Consider the following 19,595-nt stretch of genomic DNA (forward strand, 5'->3'; position numbering starts at 1 on the left):
GGCTGCCTCATTCTTTTTCTGGGCTGTATAGTATTCCACGGTTTAAGCATCCCCTGGTGGCTTTCTGGGCTCCAACTCCTCATTATTGTAAACCAGGCGGCTGGGAAGACAGACACGTTGAGTTTTTCTGGGATTCACACCGGCAGCAGAAGGGCCAGGTCGGAGGGTCCCACTGTCCTCAGCAGCACTAGTGTGGGTAAATTACTCTTTAACACGGCCAGACGGATTCCCTCGCCCATTGCCGGTGCACTCCCACGGACCCCTGCCCGTTGTCTCTAGGGCCTGCCTGGGAGCCTCCCTAAGGCGGAGGAGAGGCCTCAGGGTGATTTTCGTTCCCTGATCTTCTGGTTTGCGTCGTCCTGATTTAACCTTCCCTGAATCGGCTGCTCCTGCCAGTACTTCACTGACTACTGTGTCCCCAGATTCTCGTCCACCTGGAACCTCAGATGGTGACTTTTAGGGTCTTTGAGATATAATTACTTACATTAAAATGAGGTCACCCTGGAGGAGCCCGGGCCCTCAGTCCAGAGACTGGGCTCCTTCCAAGAAGGCCATGTGAAAACGGCAGAGATTCGAATGATGGATCCAGAAGCCAGAGGCCATCCAGGAGTGCCGGAAGCCCACAGAAGCCACAAGAGGGGGCTGGGACCAATTCTCCGTCTCAGCCTCCAGCCCTGACCACACTCAGATCTGGGACTTGTGGCCTCCACACCGTAAGAGAATACATTTCTGCTCCTTTAAGCCACCAGTTCCGGGTAACTCTTACGGCCGCCCCATGAAACAATGTCATCCGCCCATCTTAATATCTGGTGGGGGTTTTTTCTCGGGTCTGGGATGTCTTCATATGTTCTGGAAGCTACTCCTTGATCAGTTAAATGCATGGCAGACATCTCTCAGTCCCTGGCTTGTCCTCTCAATTTCTTTATGGATTGTGTGTGTGTGTGTGTGTGTGTGTCCAAAAGTAGGACATCTGTGATCGAGTTTAGTGTATCCCAAACTGCCCAATTATTATTATTATTTTTCCCCCCCTTGGCAAGGGTGGGTTTTCACGTGCCAGTAAGACTGGTGCATGGCTCTCCTCCCTGATGCTTCCAGCCTGACCTCTCCACATTCCGGGCTTGGGCGACCGCCAGCTCCCCCCACCCCCGCTTGCCCCCCACTGAGGCTCTGTGGGGGAGGGGTGCGGAGAGTGGAGTGTGAGTCACCCGGGGCCAAGCTGCCTGGAGCGGAAGTGGTTGGCTCAGCCCCTAGGACCGGCTGTGTGGGTTCCCGGCCGGAGCGACGGGGGCTATGGGCAGAATGAGCGGGGCAGGAAGTGGGTCAGCTGAGGCAGCAGGCTTCTGGGCCCCACGTGTTCTCTGACCGGAATGTTGGACAGGGGTAACCCCAAGAGCCTGCGCTCCCTCCCCCGCCGCACTCCAGCACCCCGGTTTGCACGCATGAGGTTTGCACACGTGAGCTCCTCTATTGGCCCTGCCAACTGCAGTGTGCGCTTATGAAGCACCTGTTTGGTGGCCGGCCCGGTGGGGGGTGGGGAGGGGGTGGGAAGGACGCGGCCGGGGGGGGGGGAGGTGGGGGGAGCGGGGATGTACAAGCCTGCCTGGAGTGGGGGTGGGGTGGGGGTGGGTGTCATCGCCTTCTCTCGGGGAGAACTGAGGCCCGCAGCAGGGCACCCCCCCCCACCCCCGTCTCACCCAACGTCTGAAATCCTTTTCCTTGGCTGGCTAGGGCCCTCTCTGCCCCTCACTGTTCCCACTCTAAACACGGGACTTGGGAAGAGAAAGTATCTAGGGAGTTTCCACATTGTCTCTCTGCCCCTTTTTCAATCTCTCCCTTGCTCTCTCCGCATTTCTGCTTTTCAGTCTCTCATAGTCTCTTTGTCTTCGCCTCCCCTCCTCTCCCATCAGCACCATACAGTGTGTGTGTGGGGGGAGGGATGCCACCTGAGCCTGCCCCTCACCCTTTCCGGGGGACCTGGACATGTCCAGGCAGGTCTGAGACACTCCTTGTAGAAACTGCTGAATGCCTGGTGGCAAATTGCCAGTGCGGAAAGGAGGGGATAGTGAAAGAGGGCGTGGGGGAAGGACTTTGGGATTTCCGGTTCAGTACTTCACCCCCCGCCCCCCATACCTACCCAGGACTTCACACTCAATGTGTTCCAAGATGTTGGGTTTTGTGGTATGCATAGGAGTTCTCCAGGTATAAATGGGGGCAGGGGGTCTTTCAGGCAGAGGGGCCTGATTGGGGTCAGCGGTAAGAAGAAAACGGAGGTTCAAATGCCCAGGAGAGGAGTTTAGCTTTCTCCTGTAAGCGAAAGGGAGCCATGGAGGGTATGAGAGGTGGGGAGGGACCCCCATTAGATCCCCAGGATGGGGTGGACCAATAGGTGAGACTGGTGTCCAAGACCCTCATCCCCAAGTAAGACTAAGAATGTCCAGGCAAGAGCTGAGGGAAACCGGTGAATGGGGCCAAGCAAGGCCTTTCTAAGTCTTTTTTTTTTTTTTAAGATTTTATTTATTTATTTGACAGATAGAGATCACAAGTAGGCAGAGAGGCAGGCAGAGAGAGAGGAGGAAGCAGGCTCACTGATGAGCAGAGAGCCCGATGTGGGGCTCGATCCCTGGGATCATGACCTGAGCCGAAGGCAGAGGCTTTAACCCACGGAGCCACCCAGACGCCCCAAGGCCTTTCTAAGTGTTACCCTCCAATGAACCTGCCCCTATCTGCCTTGGACTGTTCAGTAGCCTGTGCGACGACCCTCATTATTACTGGGGGTCCCTTGCGCTGTACTCCCAGCCTGGAAACTGCTGGATCCCTGATGTGTCCCCAGCCCCAGGAACCAATGCCCAGTAGGCACTTCATAAGTGACCAAGGCAGCCACAGGCTAAGGCAAGGAAAACACAGCGTAGGCAGGTCGACTGGAGAAGGAAGCTGGCCTTCTGGTGTATGTCTTCCGCTCTCGGGAGGCTCCACTGCCTCTCTGCGCCCCCTGCTGGCCTCAGGACGGAACACCGGGCACTCACCCCTTTTCCTACATCCTCCCATGGTTCATTGCACACCAATTACACGCCTGGGGCTTCGCTGGGTGCAAAGGACACTTGCTCTGAGGGTGCAAAGACCCTGTGTCCTCAGGAACTTGGAGGAGGTGCTCCCCTCCCTTGGAACCCACGTTCTCCAAGACAAGTCCTTTTGGTTTCAGAGATCTATTCTTTGTCTTAAAATGTCTTCATCCTGAGGACATACAAAGGGGAATTACCAAATCCTGTTTCCGGTTCAAACTACTTAGCTCCTGAGAAGCTGGAGGGTTCCCTGCCTCTCCGCAACCTGGCCATGACACGTGGGACAAGAGTCTTCACCTGGCAGAGCCTCAGTTCCCTGTCTGTAAAAGGGGGTAATGGCACCTGTCCCTGCCACCCCAGCGTTGTGAGTGGGAACTTGGCACAAGCTGGAGGCCTACACAATTGTGATTTAAATCCCAGCACCCCACCAGCTTGCTGTGTGACTGCAGGCAAGTAACTCAGCCTCTCTGTGCATCAGAACAAAGGCACTGGGTTGTGGGAGGGAGACTGTTCAGTACAGAAATCCTCTCCTCATTCATACAGAAATCTTATCATTCTTAACTCAGTGCAATCATAACATCGGCCTCAGACTGAGTCTCAGGTCATATACCAGCGACAGTGAATCAGGAACCCCATTCCGCCCACTCAGGCCCTCGGGCTGAGGGGGACCCCAGTGGACACTAACCTCTCACAAAGACACACAAGAAATCACATATTTCAACTGTTTTATTTGCTTCCTGGGGTGTCAAGTTTGGGATCTTCCAGAGCCCAGCCCCCAGCAAAGTCATGGCAGACCCTTCCCCAGCCTGGGCTCCCAGAAAGGACAGTTTCAGACAAGGCACTCATAGGGAACTCTGGGGATCAGGGAGAGGCCACCCCGGGGCTCAGGGGACAGGCCCACCTTGGAGGACAGAAAACCCAGTTACCTTAGGTAGGAAAGGCTTTTCCTAAAGAGACATTTAGGATGAGCTAGAAACCTGAGATGTTAAGGGAGCCCCAGAAACATGCCAGGTCCCCCCAGGGTGGGCAGAAAGCCAACTCTGCTTCCCAAGACCCAGATGTGGCTTCCCTGGTCCCTGGGGATGCCACAGGCCTTGGGAGCAGAGAGCCCAATTCCAAACCGGCTCTCTCTGGGATTTGCTAGAAACAAACTGTGCCAGCCTCAGATGTCACTCACCCGAGATCCCCAGCTCTGTAAATGGCTCCGGTGACCCTGGGCTGGGCCCTGGGGGGGGGGGCAGACCCCCCCGCCCCCGCAAGAGCCTGGGGTTGCTTCTCTCTTTCCCAGCTCATCCCCTTTCTCTGTGCCCCATGCTTACTGGAGAGGCAGGCACTTCTGTGGGTCTCAGGGCAGCTGAAAATAAGGCCTGGGGCGGGGCGGGGGAGTGGGAAGGGAGAGAAACGGCCAGGGGAGCTCAGGACTGGACCGCACTTCCCTACTGCTAAAATAGAGATGCTCTCCCTCCTGGCCAGCAGCCCCAGGCCCTTATGAGGCACTTGTGCCTGGGGAAGGGAAATTTCATCTAGGATATAAAACCAAAAGCCCTCTTCGGTCTGCTGTATATGGTGGGATTTGTGGCCTCGGGGAGCCACGTGGGAATGAGTGTCCAGGCTCTGCCCACAGGGACCACCAGCGCCCCACACTGGCTGCAGGCTGCCGAGGAGGCTGGAACCCAAGGAGAAGAATGGGGCTTTGTCCCTGCAAAGGGGACTTTTGGGTTTAAACACTCCAAGGGGTGGAGAGGTCAAAGGTCAACAGTCTAGACAGTGGCAGCAGAAAAGAGGCCAGGGCAGTGGGCGGATTTCCAGGAGCAGCTCCCCTCCCTGGCCCAGTTGCCCCCCCCCACCCCCACCCCAGGGCACACAGGCATGGGAGCGGACACACACACACACACACACACACACCCCAGCTGGCCTGGCTTCCTGGCAGAAACTTCTAAGACAAAAAAAAGGCATCCTAAATCTCCTTTTCCAGGCATCCCCCTGGTCAGGCCCTTTCTGTTCTAGAAGCCACCATGCCAGCCAAGAGCAAGGCGGCTGAAAACGACTTTCCTTGCCAATACCACTGCAATCGGACAATTCCGCAAAGGCCTGGCGCCTCTTGGGAAGCCATGATTTCTGTCCCCCACCTGCTCTTGTCTCTCCCCATGGCCAAGGGACCTTGGCTGTTCCTTGATTGGACCATGTGGCCCAGGTGGCACAAACCCAGTCCACCAACTCAAATTCCTGCTTCTTCCCACCTTTCTTTCCTTCTTACTAACGTCTCCTTACTTCTTTTTCAAGCTACAAGATCACGTCCATACCACTGGCCTTCTTTTTGGTGAGCAAGGGGGAGCTGAAGGGGCTGAGAGAGGAAGAAAGGTATCAGGTGTAGAGGGTCTGACATCATAAAGGACACGTTACCACCAGACACCCAGATGACCATTGCTGCCCCTCTCCCCCAGCCTCGGCAACCCCAACGGGGGGCCAGGGAGAGGCCCCCACTCCGCTTTCTTACAAGATTCCCCCAGCAGCCTTCCCACCACATCCCTCTGCTCATTCTTCTACCCGGAACACCTGCCGCCCAACCATTCGCATCTCTCCCCTCCGCACCCTGCCAAGCCACACCCACTTCACAGACCCATCCCTCCGCCGCGTGCTGTGTGCCCTCCTCCCCCTGAGACTCTGCAAAGAACAAGGGAGCAAGAATGGGCCTAGGTTCTCCCTTCTCACGGGGGGACACTTCAGTCCGAGACCCAACGAATGCACACAGACACAGCATGGAGAGAACAGATGAATTTGCCCAAAAGAAAAAACATTTTTCCAATTTTTAAAGTGGAAAATCAAAGTAAAAAAAAGTTGGCAGTAAGTGGGTGAAGTGTTTAATGGCTGTCTGATTAAATGAGAATGAGCGAAATGCTCTGCGTCGTGGACGAGGACAGGATTCCAGCTTGACTTGATGAGGAAACCTAAAACCGTTGCAGAAACACAAAAATGACACACATACACTCAACAATGATCAGACAATAAGTTATACTTCTAAATTTCTGGATCACATGGTGCTTTAAACAGAGAGGCAAAATGAAGACAAAGGAAAGACGAAAATGTGGAGTTGGGGGATGGTGTGTCTGGGTTCTAGTGGGTACCCAGCTAAGCTGAGGCCACGCTCATCTCCAGGTTCCCCCCCTTTCCCTCCTCATCTTGCCCAAATTTGTTTCCTCCTTCACACCCCTGCAGATCAGACCTTTGGGGAACAGAGCTTGATGAAGCCTAATGTTCTCAATAAGACCTCTGGGGGTACCCTCCCGAGCCCCCCACAGAACGGCCACAATTTCTGCTCACAGAACCCTACACAGCAGATTTCTCAGGAGATGACAATCTCGGACCGGGGATGTAAACCGGGCATTTCTGGCAGAAGGCAGGCTGGCATGGAGGGAGGGGCAGAGTCCCAATCATTTCCACCTGCCAGCCATAGGCCACGCTCACTGCCAAGTGCAGGCCCCGAGTCACCCACCTGGAGCCACTTTCCCCTCCAGAGAAAACCCAGGATCCAGAAAATGCCTTCAACTCGGAAACCCGTCAACCTGGTTCCCAAGTGGCACAGCCGCTCAGCCGAGGCAGGAACTCCCCCGGCCATGAGAACAAGAGGCCAAGAAGGTGAGTGTTTAAGAAAACGAAACAAAACAAGCATCTCATCTGTTTGAGGAAGAACTGCATGCTGGGTAACACTGACATGATTCAACCCACATCAGACTCCAGCACACCTCGAACTTCAGGAAATTATAAAAACCCCATCTTCCCCCCACCCCACCCCCCAAATAGGAGAACACTTCCAAAATGTGTGTTCTCCTCAGTTGGCGTTATGGCTGCTGTTGTCATTCTTTTCCTCTGACAGATATCAAGGTCCCACTGAGTTCAGTGGCCTCCCAGGGGACGTTCCTCTCATCCCTGGTTGCTAAGTTCAAAGTTGCCAGGAAGTGAGATCAAAATTTACTCCTGAGTCCTGGGCCCATCTCCAGAACCATCTACACAGAAGCCCACTGGCCGCTCCACCATCCTCCTGCTCAAACACGCCAGCACACACGGAGACCAGCAAACTCCAGCCCCCGGGGCCCCATTCTGTGCCTCCCCACCCCCCCACCCCCACTTAAGGAGAACAAGAAGCTGGTCCCCAGCACCAAGCCTGCAAAACTCTGGGTCACGTGTGGGGTGGGTTTGCAGCTGCTACAGATTTTTACATATTAAAAAAAAAAAGTCATGTGCAAGGTCAAAATGACAAGGGCTGTTTTCCCACCCCTGCTCCAGAGTCCCCAAGGGTACAGCTCACGGCTCTGGCTCTGGCGTCGAAAGGGTCAGCTCACCTTTTTAACCACCTGGGGCAGCAGCTTCCACCCCCCTCTCCCCCACCTCCCTCCCATGGCCTGGCTAAAGGCCCTGCCGGCCCTGAGGAAAGGGAACTCGATGTCAGCTCCAATACAAAGACGTGGGTCCTGTTTTCAGAGAAAGAGGCAAGACAGGGCTGTATCCCAGGAAAAAGAAAAGACACGTTGCTGTCCACGAAATCCCGCCTTTTAACCAAAGGGAATATAAATTCCTCTGTGCCCAAACTAGCACTATTGTTTTTAAAAAAAGAGAATAAGAAAGAGAAGAAAAAAAAAGCCCCAGCCATATCCCAAGGCAGCCCTTTCTGGGGCCATCCCGACTGTTGGGATGTGGTTCAGGGCAAAGACTCTTCAAGGAGGTTTTAAGTTTGGGAAAAACCAGTCATGGGCGGAGGGAACTCCAGAATCCCTTCATCAGAGACTTAGAAAAGCAGGTGAGCAGGTGGCCCCAGCTGGGGGATCAAGAGCAAAGACCCACCTGACCGGGATTCCCTGCGGAGATCAGAAGCCACCAGCTTCCCAGCTGCTGCGGCTGTGTCCCCAGATGCAAAGGGAAATAGAGAAAAAATTTTTCAGCCGCCTCCTTCCAGGCGACCAGCCCTTTCGCGGAGAAGAAGGGAGAGGAAGTGTGTAAGTCGGAATATTGATCCAAATCAGATCCCCAGCTGATGCGCTGATCCTCCTTGGCCAGGTCCTGGGAGAGCGGACATCCCTCCTGGGGTCTCTAGTAGGACGAGATCTTGGGAGGCCCAAGAGGCTCTCAGTGTTTGTGGCGACAGCTGATTTTGCCTTCTGACTGCTCCAGGACATCCAGCATCTCCTCGATGATGGCCCGCAGCGCCCTGCCTAGCTGGTCTGCGTTGTAGGGCTTGCCCAGGGGAGGCACGTGAACAAAGGCTGAGCGGCCATGACTCTGGTACAGCGAGGTGTAGTAGGTGAAGTCACAGAGGTACCTAAGTTTCAGGGCGTCGGGGACAGGAGGAAGACCAAAACGGGGTCAGAGAGTCAGTAATGGGACAGCCTCCATCCAGATTGGCTGTCAGACCCCCAACCTCGCCAGAAATCTACAAGATGGAATATGCTTGTCCCCCCTACCCTCCCCACCCTGGCTCCCCAGGTTGGCAAAAATGAACAAATCTGGTAACTCCGAGTGCTGGTGTGTATGTGAGGAAGGAGGGAGTGGGATACGGCTAGTTGCCCCAGGGGGAGGATTGGGCAGGCTAGGAATATGGGAAAGGCCTGGGCTGGATGACAGGTTCTTGCTGGTTTGGGAGAATCTACCTTTAGAAGCTGTCTGCAGGAGGGCACAAGACAGATGAAGAAGGTGTTCGCTGCACGACTAAGTATAAAGGCAGAATACGAAGCAACCCGCTGGGGTCTGCATGTCCCTCCTCAAATTCAGTGTTGAAGTCCCAGCTCCCCGTGGGATGCAATTCAGAGGCAAGGTCCTTGGGAAGCGAGAGCCCTCACGAATGGCACGAGTGCCCTTATAAAGGACATCCCAGAGGGCTCTCCTCCTCCTCCTGCCATGTGCGGACACAGCAAGAAGTCAGCAGTCTGCAACCTGGGAGGAGGCCTTCATCAGAACGTGACCAGGCTGGCGCCATGATCTTGAACTTCCCAGCCTCCGAAACTGTAAGCCATCACTCTCGGGTGCTTATAAGCTGCCCGGTCAGTGATGTTTTGTTAGAGCAGAACGAAGGGGCTGGGGCACAACATGACTTGTCCACGGAGAGAGGCGTGGCTTCATAAATGGGAGCAGCCGCACCCAGGAATGAGTACCATGTAGCCGTTTGCAAAGCATGCAGTAGGCCCCGGAGGGGAGCGGAGATTCCGCCAAGACCCGCGTTGGGTGCCCTCGAGCGAAACCGAGGAAGGGGACTCTCAGGAAAAGGCACCTCCTGTCACTTTATCCACAGAAAAGCAAAGCAAACTAGGACAGAACCCTAAAGTAGCACTCCAAGCGGTCCCTAGGCAGCCGACCCTTGAACATGGGTTCGAACTACAAGGATCCATGTCTTCAAGGACTGTTTTCAAGAAATAGAAGACAGTACTGTAAATGTATCTTCTCATGATTTTCTCCTTTAAGTTTTTATTTTAATTCCAGCTCATATATAGTGTTCTATTATTTTTTAAGAGATTTTATTTATTTATTTGAGAGAGGGAGATAATCAGAGAGAGAGAGCATGAGTTGGGGGAGAGGGAGAAGCAAACTCCCCGCTGAGCTGGGAGTCCGACGTGGGACTCGATCCCAAGACCCCGGGATCATGACCTGAACTGAAGGCAGACGCTTAACCCACTGAGCCACCCAGGTGCCCCTACAGTGTTCTATTAGTTTCAGGTGTGTGATATAGTGATTCAACACGTCCATCCATCACCCGCCTCAGCATGAGAAGTCCCCTCCTTCTCCGCTGGTAAACCGCAGCTTGTTCTCTACAACTAACAATCTATTTCTTGATGGGGCGCCCAGGTCATGATCCCAGGGTCCCGAGATCGAGCCCTGCGTGGGGAATCCCTGCTGCGCAGGGAGTCATCTTCTCCCTTTCCCTCTGCCTGCCACTCTACTTGTGCTCTGTGTGTCAAATAAAGAGAGAAAGAAAATGTTTTTTGGTTTCTCTCTCTCTTTTCTCCTTTGCTTGTTTGTTCTGTTTCTTAAATTCCATGCATGACTAAATCACATGGTCTTTATCTTTCTCTGGTTTATTTCACTTAGCATAATAGTCTCTAGCTCTGTGTTGTTGCAAACAGCTGGATTTCATTCTTTTTGATTGCTGAGTAATATTCCTATGTGTGTGTGTCTGTATCTGTATCTCTATACAGATATATCTCACATCTTATCCATTCATCAGCCGATGCATACGTGGGCTGCTTTCATCGCCTTATGATTTTTTTTTTTTTTATTGTAAGCGCTATGCCCAGCGCTGGGCTCAAACTCACAGAGATCAAGAGTTGCACACTGTACTGACTGAGCCGGCCAGGTGCCCCTCCTCATGATTTTCTTAATAACATTTTCTTTTCTCAAGCTGACTTTATTGTAAGAATACAGTACAGAACACGTACAACCAACACAATGTGTCTTAATCAACTGCTTATGTGACCGGTAAGCTTCCGGTCAACAGCGGGCTATTAGTAGCTAAATTTGGGGGGTGGGGAGTCAAATGTTACACAATTTTCAATTACGCACAGGGATGGTCAGCGCTCCTCCCCGCCACGTTGTCCAAGGGTTAGTTGTCTATGGAAAGGTGTAGAAGGTTTTACAATTAAGTCTCAGATCTAATAGAGGGATTGCTAGGGAGAAGGAGAGAAGGCAAAGGAATTTTTCACGATGGGAACATATGAGAAGATATTCTAGAATTATCTGTGCAATTCAGAATTAGTTTTAAAAACAGAATGGTGGCAAATTCGGTTACTCCATTCAGTCTACTGAATCTGCCACCTGCCGCTTTTGGGCTGGAGAAGTATACAGAGTACTTAGAAACGGAGACACTGGTGCTGTCAGGACACAGAACAGAGAGGACTCAACTCGGTCTAGGGGGTTGAGGAGACCGCGCCCCCCCCCCCAAGAAGGCCACCTGTTGGAGCTAAGGCCTGAAAGACGCCTTATCAAAGGGAGATGAGTTCTCAGCAGCGGCCACAGCATGAGCAAAGGCCCTGAGGCTCGAATGAGCGTGCTGTGTTGGAGCAACCAGAGGAGGCTGGTTGGTGGGACTGGCGTGCAGTAGGGGCAGGGAGCGCGAAGGTAGATGATGGGGGAGAGGTGGCAAGGGCCAAACCACACATGCCCTGTGGATGTTGGGGATAGGTTGGGATTTTATTCTAGGACACCATCTGATTTAAATGTATAAAAGACTTGTAAGAGGCTATTTCTTCCTCAAACTGATGTTTACCCTGAACCTCAAGATACGACCTTACTTGGATACAGGGGTCTTGCAGATACAATTAGTCAAGATGACATTATGCCGGACTTGGGTGGGTCCTAAATCCAGGAACTGGGGTCCTCGTAAGCAGGCCACGCGAACACATGCGCGCAGGGAAGAAGGCCATGGGGAGATGGAGGCAGAGACTGGGGTGACACAGCCCCAAGCCAAGGAACCCCCAGTGTTACCAGCAGCCACCAAAAGCTGGGAACAGTCTCCCTCAAAGCCTCCAGAAGGAGTGAACGTTGCCAACAGAAGGATCTGGACTTTGGACTTGGCTTTGGACTTCTAGCCTCCAGAACTAGAAGAGCATGAATCTTGGTTGTCCTAAGCGACCAAGTTGATGGGCTTTGTCATAACAGTCACAGAAAACTACCACAAAAACCAAATGCTTAGAGGGGGAGGACTGTCTGGGCCGGGGCAGAGGGGCAGGAGGACCACCAGGGAGGTGGCTGGGGCAGTGCCCACGCAGCAGACGCCAGGGCTTGGGTGAAGACACACGGGCAGATCCACACATCATGAGTCTTGGAAGCAGAATGAGTGGGACCTCTGCGAGCATGTACTTAGCTCTGAGGCTCATGACTGGTGAGTGTTCAGCCCACAGAGGCCAAAGTCAACACACTTGGCTTGCCCATTGCTAGCCTGGGCCAGTAGATGAGGGAAACCACCACTCACACTCACCCCCATGAGCCCTACCTGCCGGCATCCTGTGAGATGGTCACAGACACGTCCAGGCCCAGCGTAGTGACCCTCTTACAGACAGCGTCCATGTCGATGATGGAGTCAATGCTTTCCGGGCCGTCCTCCACGCAGCACTGGGAGCCGGGGCAGAAGCGACAGTTGTCCAGCCCCTTGTAGCCCTTGTTATGCCCGCACTTCTCCAGTGTGACCGTGGTCGCCATGCCCGACACCCCCACATGCACCACGAGCTGCAGACAGACGGGCAGGGCTTAACCGGGTTTGGCCATGAGACTGTGGGTCCCATCCCCCCCCAACCCCGGGCCAAGATGATGACAGCATCCTCCCCGGGGCTCTGCCCAAGGTCACACTGTTTCTGGCCCCCGGCTGCTGGAAGAGACCATACGGTCACCCCACTGAAAGGTCTGCCCAGGAAACATGCCTGGATGTGCAACATGCCAGGATGTGCAACATGCCAGGATGTTCATTGCAGCTGTGTTACCCCGAGCAAATACCAGAAACCACCTCATTGGCCATCACCAGGGGGCTGGCTAATAAATTAGGAGCTACCAGGTAGCTGTTAACATGCCAAAAGCAGTTCTTTTTTTTTTTTCTTTTTAAGATTTTATTTATTTATTTGAGACAGAGAGGGAGAGAGAAAGAGAGCATGAGTGGTGGGAGGGGGAGAAAGAGGAGGAGAAGCAGACTCCCCACTGAGCAGGGACCGCCCCCCAATGTGGGGCTCGAACCCAGGACCCTGAGATCATGACCTGAGCCGAAGGCAGATGCTTAACGGACTCAGCCTCCCAGGTGCTCCCCAAAAGCAGTTCTGTAAGGAAGGATCTTCAAGACATATTGCCAAAAACCAGAGACAAGGTGTAACCTCCAGGAATCTAACCTATGTTCCAAGAGGTCATAATCTGGGAGTATAGCTAAGTGGTAGAGCATTTGACTGCAAAGAGGTAATAATCTGTCAGTGGTCACTTCAGTGTTTTTTCTAAAAATGAGGAAAAAAACCCCCAAAACACTGGCAGGCTCAATAATGGAAAAACAGGTATATTCATTACTAAAAATTGCCCAGCTGTTACAATGACGTAAGGGAGATAAGTTACTGAGCACTACATCTGAAACTAATGAAGTACTGTACGTTGGCTAATTGAATTTAATTTGAAAAAAAAAAAAAAAAACCAAAAAGAAATAACGTAAGGGAGACTTTTTCATGACCTAGGTAATAAGATGCTCATGATAAAATATTTATAAAAGGCAGAAGACCGCAAAGAATACAGTTGAATTTCAACTATTAATTGTATATATGCTTACACACAGAAAGGGCAATGCATAGGTAAACATTTATGTATGTAGACATTAAAGTAGGGGCTGAGGAGCATTCCAGGTGGCCGTGGCTGGGGGGGCACGTGGCTAGTGGGCACTGAAAAGGTATGAACTGAGTATGAACTGGTATGAACTGAGATGTGACGTCAGTGTGGAACACACACCAGATTTTGGAGGCTGGGCACCTACATACACAAAGGAACATAAGATATCTCCATAATAACTCTTTTAAAGTTGATTATGGTCGAGATTTTTTTTATTTGTATTTTTTAAAAAAGATTTTATTTATTTATTTGACAGACAGAGATCACAAGTAGGCAGAGAGACAGGCAGAGAGAGAGGAGGAAGCAGGCTCCCCGCTGAGCAGGGATTCCCCCAATGTGGGGCTCAAACCCAGGACCCTGAGATCATGACCTGAGCCGAAGGCAGTCGCTTAACGACTGAGCCACCCAGGCGCCCCGACTGAAAATATTATTAAAATTTATTTCACCCATTTATTCTGACATTTTAAAAAGGTTCCTAGTGGGACATTTAAAGGGTCCTAGGGAATGGCCGATAACGTCTAGGGGCCACGCGGGCGCAGAATGGAACTCTCTGGAGTTACAAAGTGCATTCACTGACTGGACGGCCCACACCTGGCGCTCCATAAACAGAAGCGGGGAACGTGAAAACAAAGCAGCAGCTGTAGTATAATGAGCTAAATGGTGACACTCCCCTCATACCAACCCTCCCTCCCTCCCCCCCCAAAAAAAACTGTCCCTGTTCCACTGCCAGGAAACCGTGACCGAGACCTTATTTGGAAAAAGGGGTTTTCACAGACGCAAAAAAGTAAGGGATCACGGGAGAAGACCCCCCTGCATTGTGTGGGTGGGCCCCAAATCCACTGGCACGTGTCCTTCAGAGACGCAGGAAGCAAAGGCAGAGACACGTGGGGAAGTCCGTGTGACCGCAGACGCAGACACGGGAGAGACCCCGCTACAAGCCAAGGAACGTGGAGCCCCCAGAAGCTGGAGGAGACCAGGCGGGCAGGGGTGCCGCTGCTGAGGCCCGGATCGTGGACTTCCGGCCTCCAGAAATGGGAGACCCATTTCTGCTGTTCTAAGTGTCTACGGTGTCTGCTACAGCAGACCCAGGAACCGCGTCCATGCGGACTGCTTTCAACCACGCGTGCGTATGGGCACCCGCGCATGTGAGTGACAGCCGTAACCGTGGTGCCCGGTGACTCACCAGGGCTGACTCTCTACACATGGAAATTTAAAAAAAAAAAAAAAAAAAAAACACGTTCAGGGGCGCCTGGGTGGCTCAGTGGGTTAAAGTCTCTGCCTTTGGCTCAGGTCATGGTCCCGGGGTCCTGGGATCTGGCCCCACATGGGGCTCTCTGTTCAGCGAGGAGCCTGCTTCCCCCTTCTCTCTCTGCCTGCCTCTCTGCTTACCTGTGATCTCTGTCTGTCAAATAAATAAACAAAATCTTTAAAAAGAAACAACAAGTTCATGCTTTAGGGTAATTTTGTTTGTTTGTTTAACTAGAAAGAGGCCAGACGGCATACACAGAGAGGAAAATGCCCACTCACAGAGGCTTCAGGGACATCTCACTAAGCCTCCAGGTCGCCCTCTACAAAGGGACGGATTCCATTTGAGACCCAACAGAAGAGCTCCTGAGGAAGGAGGTTTCCAGGGGCTGACCCTGGAAAATCCGCAAGGGCAGGCTAGCTGGGAAGCTGGGCGGGGCCCCCACAGGCCACCAGTTCCTCAACCATCAGAGAGGCCAGCACCCCCTCAACTTCCCAGGCAGCTTTCACTCCTGACCTCCTAGGGCTCTCCAAGTCCATTGTCTGGGCGGGCCCACATGTATCTGTGGTGGGAGGATGTAGCTCCTGTCTTGTCTCCATTCCACCACATCTGGCAATAGCCAGTTCCCTGCCATTCTCATGCTCCCTTTGTGGAACCCCCAAGTCCCCCTTCTCCTTCCACAAGGTTTGGAGGGAGGTGATGCCACTTCCTGGCCACCAAAGTAGGCATGTGACCAGGCCTCACAAATGAGAGCATTTCTTCCTTCCTCCAACACCCCAGCCATAGTGCTTGGCTCAGGGACTGGCGTGGGACCCAGGTGCACCAGTGAGAATCAACCATGGACTCTGGGAAATTATCAAAAGGAAGGTTGTTCTCCTTAGGCTGAGGGGCTCAGTCGGGAGGGTATCACCCAGCAGCCATCTGTCTTTGCCAAAGCAAAAACGAAGAGCAAAGCAAAGCTGAATGGCCAGGAGGGAATGCTGATAGCACTGGGAGAGTGCCTGGATCAAGCTATACCTGAAGCATACAAATGCTGGCGTTTAAGCTGAGCTAAGGTGTGTTCTGACTGTCACATATAACCAAACATGTAATGACTGAAACTGACTGTCCAGTGGGCCAGAGCCAGGCTCTGGGAGATCCCAAATGTTTGCTCTCCTCCCTGACATCCACGGGTAACCCAGGAAAGTATGGCCCTTTTGGGGGACAAGGCCATGTCATCAGGCACGTGAATGAAGCAGGAACAAAGCCACTAACAAATCATCCATGTGTGGGGTGCCCACCTGCAGGTCCTGATGAGGGAGCACCTGCCTTCGCCCCACTCACCTGTGGGCTGTGCTTCTCCCACAGGGCAGGGATGAGCCTCTGGACCGTCTGATACTCGACGGGAATCTCATACACGTGCAGGTCCACACTGTCACCAAGCCCGAGCTTCTCCAGCTCCTGGAAGGGAGAGGAGATAAGAGTGTTGTGGCATTAGGCAAGGGCTGCAAAGTGAATGAGCTCCCAGGGGATACACTGACCCATACACAGAAACCAGGTGGGGCTCCTGACTCAGTGTGCGGAGTAGAAGGGAAGGTGCAAGCGCTGGCCTGCCCCAAAGCTCCTCCCTCCCCCCACTTCCCCTCCCCCCAATCTCAAACTCTCTCCACATCTCCACGGGCAGCAGCATAACTCTGCAGTCTTCAGAGCTAAGCAGCCCAGTTTGAATGCTGTGTGACCTTGGGCAAATTACTTAACCTCTCAGAGCCTCAGCTTCCTCATCCATAAAATAAGGACAAAAAAGTACTTAATTCACAAGGTAGCTATACGAATTAAATGAACAAGTTCACACGAAGAATTCTAAGCCATGCCTGGCACATAGCAAGTGCTCAACTAATATCGGCTACCATTACCACATTTGTTTTTGCTGTTGTCATTACAGTTTCCTCTTTGTTACACCTGTTAAGAATTATTTATAGGGTGCCTGGGTGGCTCAGTGGGTTAAAGCCTCTGCCTTCGGCTCAGGTCATGATCCCAGGGTCCTGGGATCGAGCCCCGCATCGGGCTCTCTGCTCAGCGGGGAGCCTGCTTCCTCCTCTCTCTCTGCCTGTCTCTCTACCTACTTGTGATCTCTGTCAAATAAATAAATAAAAATCTTTTTTTAAAAAGAGAATTATTTATAGATTTGGTGCTTGCTACATAGCAGGGTCTCAGTATGTGTTTATAGAGGGATCTACCTCCTTAGGGACCCCCTAAGGACCTTGAGCATGAGGTAGCTTAGAAACATCACAAATTGTGCACAAAACTGGGCTACATGTGCCCCTTTCTGGGGGAAATACTGATGCTTTCTTTCCTTGGATTCTCCGTGTGGTCCAGCAAGTGTCCACCTCTTAACTCCCTGCAGGCAGAGCCTAGGACCAGGTCTCCTTCCCCACACGGCCCAAGGCACAGTAGGAACAGTGATCCCTCCACCCCCAGCACCCAGGGGCAGGGAAATGAAGGTTTTTGGCAATGAAGGTTGGGGCTCAGCATGAAACGCTGAGTATTTTTCACAGTAAAATTAATACTCTGAATAACAATTATTGGCAGGATTGTCTCCTTTCATTCTCCAGTCTCGTGCACTGGCTTGAAAACGCTACCGCTGGTGGATGTCATGGGAAGGTTCTACGGATGGGTCCCAGGCAAAGGCTTTTTTGCATGTACTTGGCCTCACTGAATTAATTCACTGCAGGTGAGTTCCCACATTTCCTCAAGTGGCTTCAGGATTTCTTTATCTGGTTGCCTTGACCTTGCTATCCACGCTGTCCCAACGCCATGCTCATTTGACCGCAGTGGCTGGAGAGCAGCCAACACTTGGCAAGGCAGGCACCTCCTCACGGACAGATCATTCCAAACTGCTCCCCCAAGAAAGTGCATCAAGGTCACTTGGAGACAAGGACACCTGGAGGGTAGGTGGTATGAGGTGTATGTGTGGGGAGAGTCTCAAACACCTACACAAGGAACTGGGACCCCATTCTTGTCACAAAGCCCAATGATGTGCATGATCAGAAAGAGCCCAGCCCCCCAGGAAATCTCATGGCCAGACAGATGAGGGCAGGGGGCAGACCTGCCCCCTCCCCAAACACTGGTGTCCGGGTGGGCTGCAGACCGCTGCTGAGGCACCTGGCTAGGAGGCGAGGGGGGTGACATTGTCTGTGAAGTCAATTTCAAGACATTTAAAACACAGGTTAAGAGAAACTTTGTAAATGGTTTCATTTCTCTTACAATGATTTCTCTGTCATTAGTATTTTTACTTTTCACGTTCCCTTCTCATCTAAGCCTCACCTTCCTGGACTGTGCAGTGGGATCAGGGTGGACATTCTTTAAAGGATGCGGCCACCTGGAGATGAAGGGGGCATGGGGGCTTGTCAGTGGAACCCCTGAGAAGGCTTTACATCTGGGATCCCTGTTTCCATTCCCACCGATTCATAAATGCTCACTGGCTTGCTGCGTGCCGTGGGCCTGGAGTGCTGGTTTCAAATGACCACACAAGCACGGACAGACCCTCTTCTGCTCGAGCATTCTTCATAGTAAAGTGAATATTCCGAGTAGTAATGATCAGTAGGGCTGTTTCACAGAACTCCCAGATCTCACTCAGTGATTTGAAAATGCTACCCCGGTGGATATCAGAGAGATCCACGGGTGGGATTTATGGGGTACCTCACGTTTTTTTTAAATGAACATATAATGTCTTATTTGCCCCAGGGGTACAGGTCTGTGAATCATCAGGCTTACACATTTCACAGCACTCACCATAGCACATACCCTCCCCAATGTCCATCACCCAGCCACCCTGTCCCTCCCTCTACGACTCCCCCAGCAACCCTGAGTTTGTTTTGTGAGATTAAGAGTCTCTTATAGTTTGTCTCTCTCCTGATCCCATCTTGTTTCAGTTTTTCCTTCCTTCCCCCCCACAGCCCCCCGCTCTGCCTCTCAAATTCGTCATATCAGAGAGATCATCTGATAATTGTCTTTCTCTGATTGACTTATTTTGCTCAGCATAATACCCTCTAGTTCCATCCACGTTGTTGCAAATGGCAAGATTTTGCTTTTTGATGGCTGCATAGTATTCCACTGTATGTATGTATGTATGTATATATATTTATATATATCTCCAATCTTCTTTATCCGTTCATCTGTTGATGGACATCTAGGTTCTTTCCATAGTTTGGCTATTGTGGACATTGCTGCTATAAACATTTGGATGCACGAGCCCCTTCGGATCACTACATTTGTATCTTTAGGGTAAATACCCAGTAGTGTGATTGCTGGGTTGTAGGGTAGCTCTATTTTCAACTTTTTGAGGAACCTCCATACTGTTTTCCAGAGTGGCTGCACCAGCTTGCATTCCCACCAACAGTGTAGGAGGGTTTGGGGTACCCCAAGTTTTGTTTGGCAAATTGATTTGGAGACCCAAGCCCCATGGTCTCCCACCCCACACTGCCCCCAACCTCTTGCCTCCCAAGGCAGAATCAAAAATCACATCCCACCCTTCCCCAGCTCCCACTCTGTTTTTGCCTCCTGCCACATTCAGAATAAAAATCCTAACTTCCCACCATGGTCCATGAGGCCCTGCGGGAGCAGGACATTGCCAACTTCCTTGCCCTCCTCTCCCTTCATCCCCTCTCCCTGGTTCACCTCCTTCAGCCTCCCCACATAGCCTCCCACACACCAGACTCACATCTGCCTCAGGACCTTTGCACTGGCTGTTCTCGCTGCGTGGAACACTCTTCCCCTCACTTTCCCGTTGGTGGACTCTCTCCTGAGCCTTCATGTCTCAGCCTCCCGAGAAGCACTTCTAGCCCCACAAGGTGGTGTCCTTGCCCCAGGACAGGACATACACAGAGTAGGTGCTCATGAATATTGAACAATTGACCAGCTCAAACGTAGACTAGGCAAAATGTAGACCTAAGTGCCCACTTTCCTCAACTATAAATGTG

The 19,595-nt window shown here is 52.2% G+C and overlaps 1 protein-coding gene across 5 annotated transcripts in view; it reads right to left on the minus strand.

Annotated features, from left to right (window-relative positions):
- Positions 1–5,819: 5,819 nt before the first annotated feature.
- PGPEP1 (pyroglutamyl-peptidase I) overlaps positions 5,820–19,595 on the minus strand; it is a 29,187-nt gene continuing 15,411 nt past the window's right edge. For 3 of the 5 annotated variants that reach the window (XR_013966908.1, XR_013966909.1, XR_013966910.1), the window contains exons 3-6: positions 15,961–16,077; positions 12,034–12,266; positions 7,899–8,373; positions 5,820–6,007 (exon numbers count right to left, since the gene is read on the minus strand). Coding sequence is in view for 2 of the 5 variants with exons in the window: in XM_080805044.1 (XP_080661170.1) it covers positions 8,181–8,373; positions 12,034–12,266; positions 15,961–16,077 (543 nt within the window). In the remaining 3 variants the exon portion in view is untranslated. Of the gene's footprint in view, positions 6,008–6,055; positions 8,374–12,033; positions 12,267–15,960; positions 16,078–19,595 lie in introns of those variants that run through there. The other 2 variants (XM_080805044.1, XM_080805043.1) reach the window with 2 other exon arrangements.

Source organism: Martes martes (assembly GCF_963455335.1).
Source record: "Martes martes genome assembly, chromosome: 1".
NCBI lineage: Eukaryota > Metazoa > Chordata > Mammalia > Carnivora > Mustelidae > Martes > Martes martes.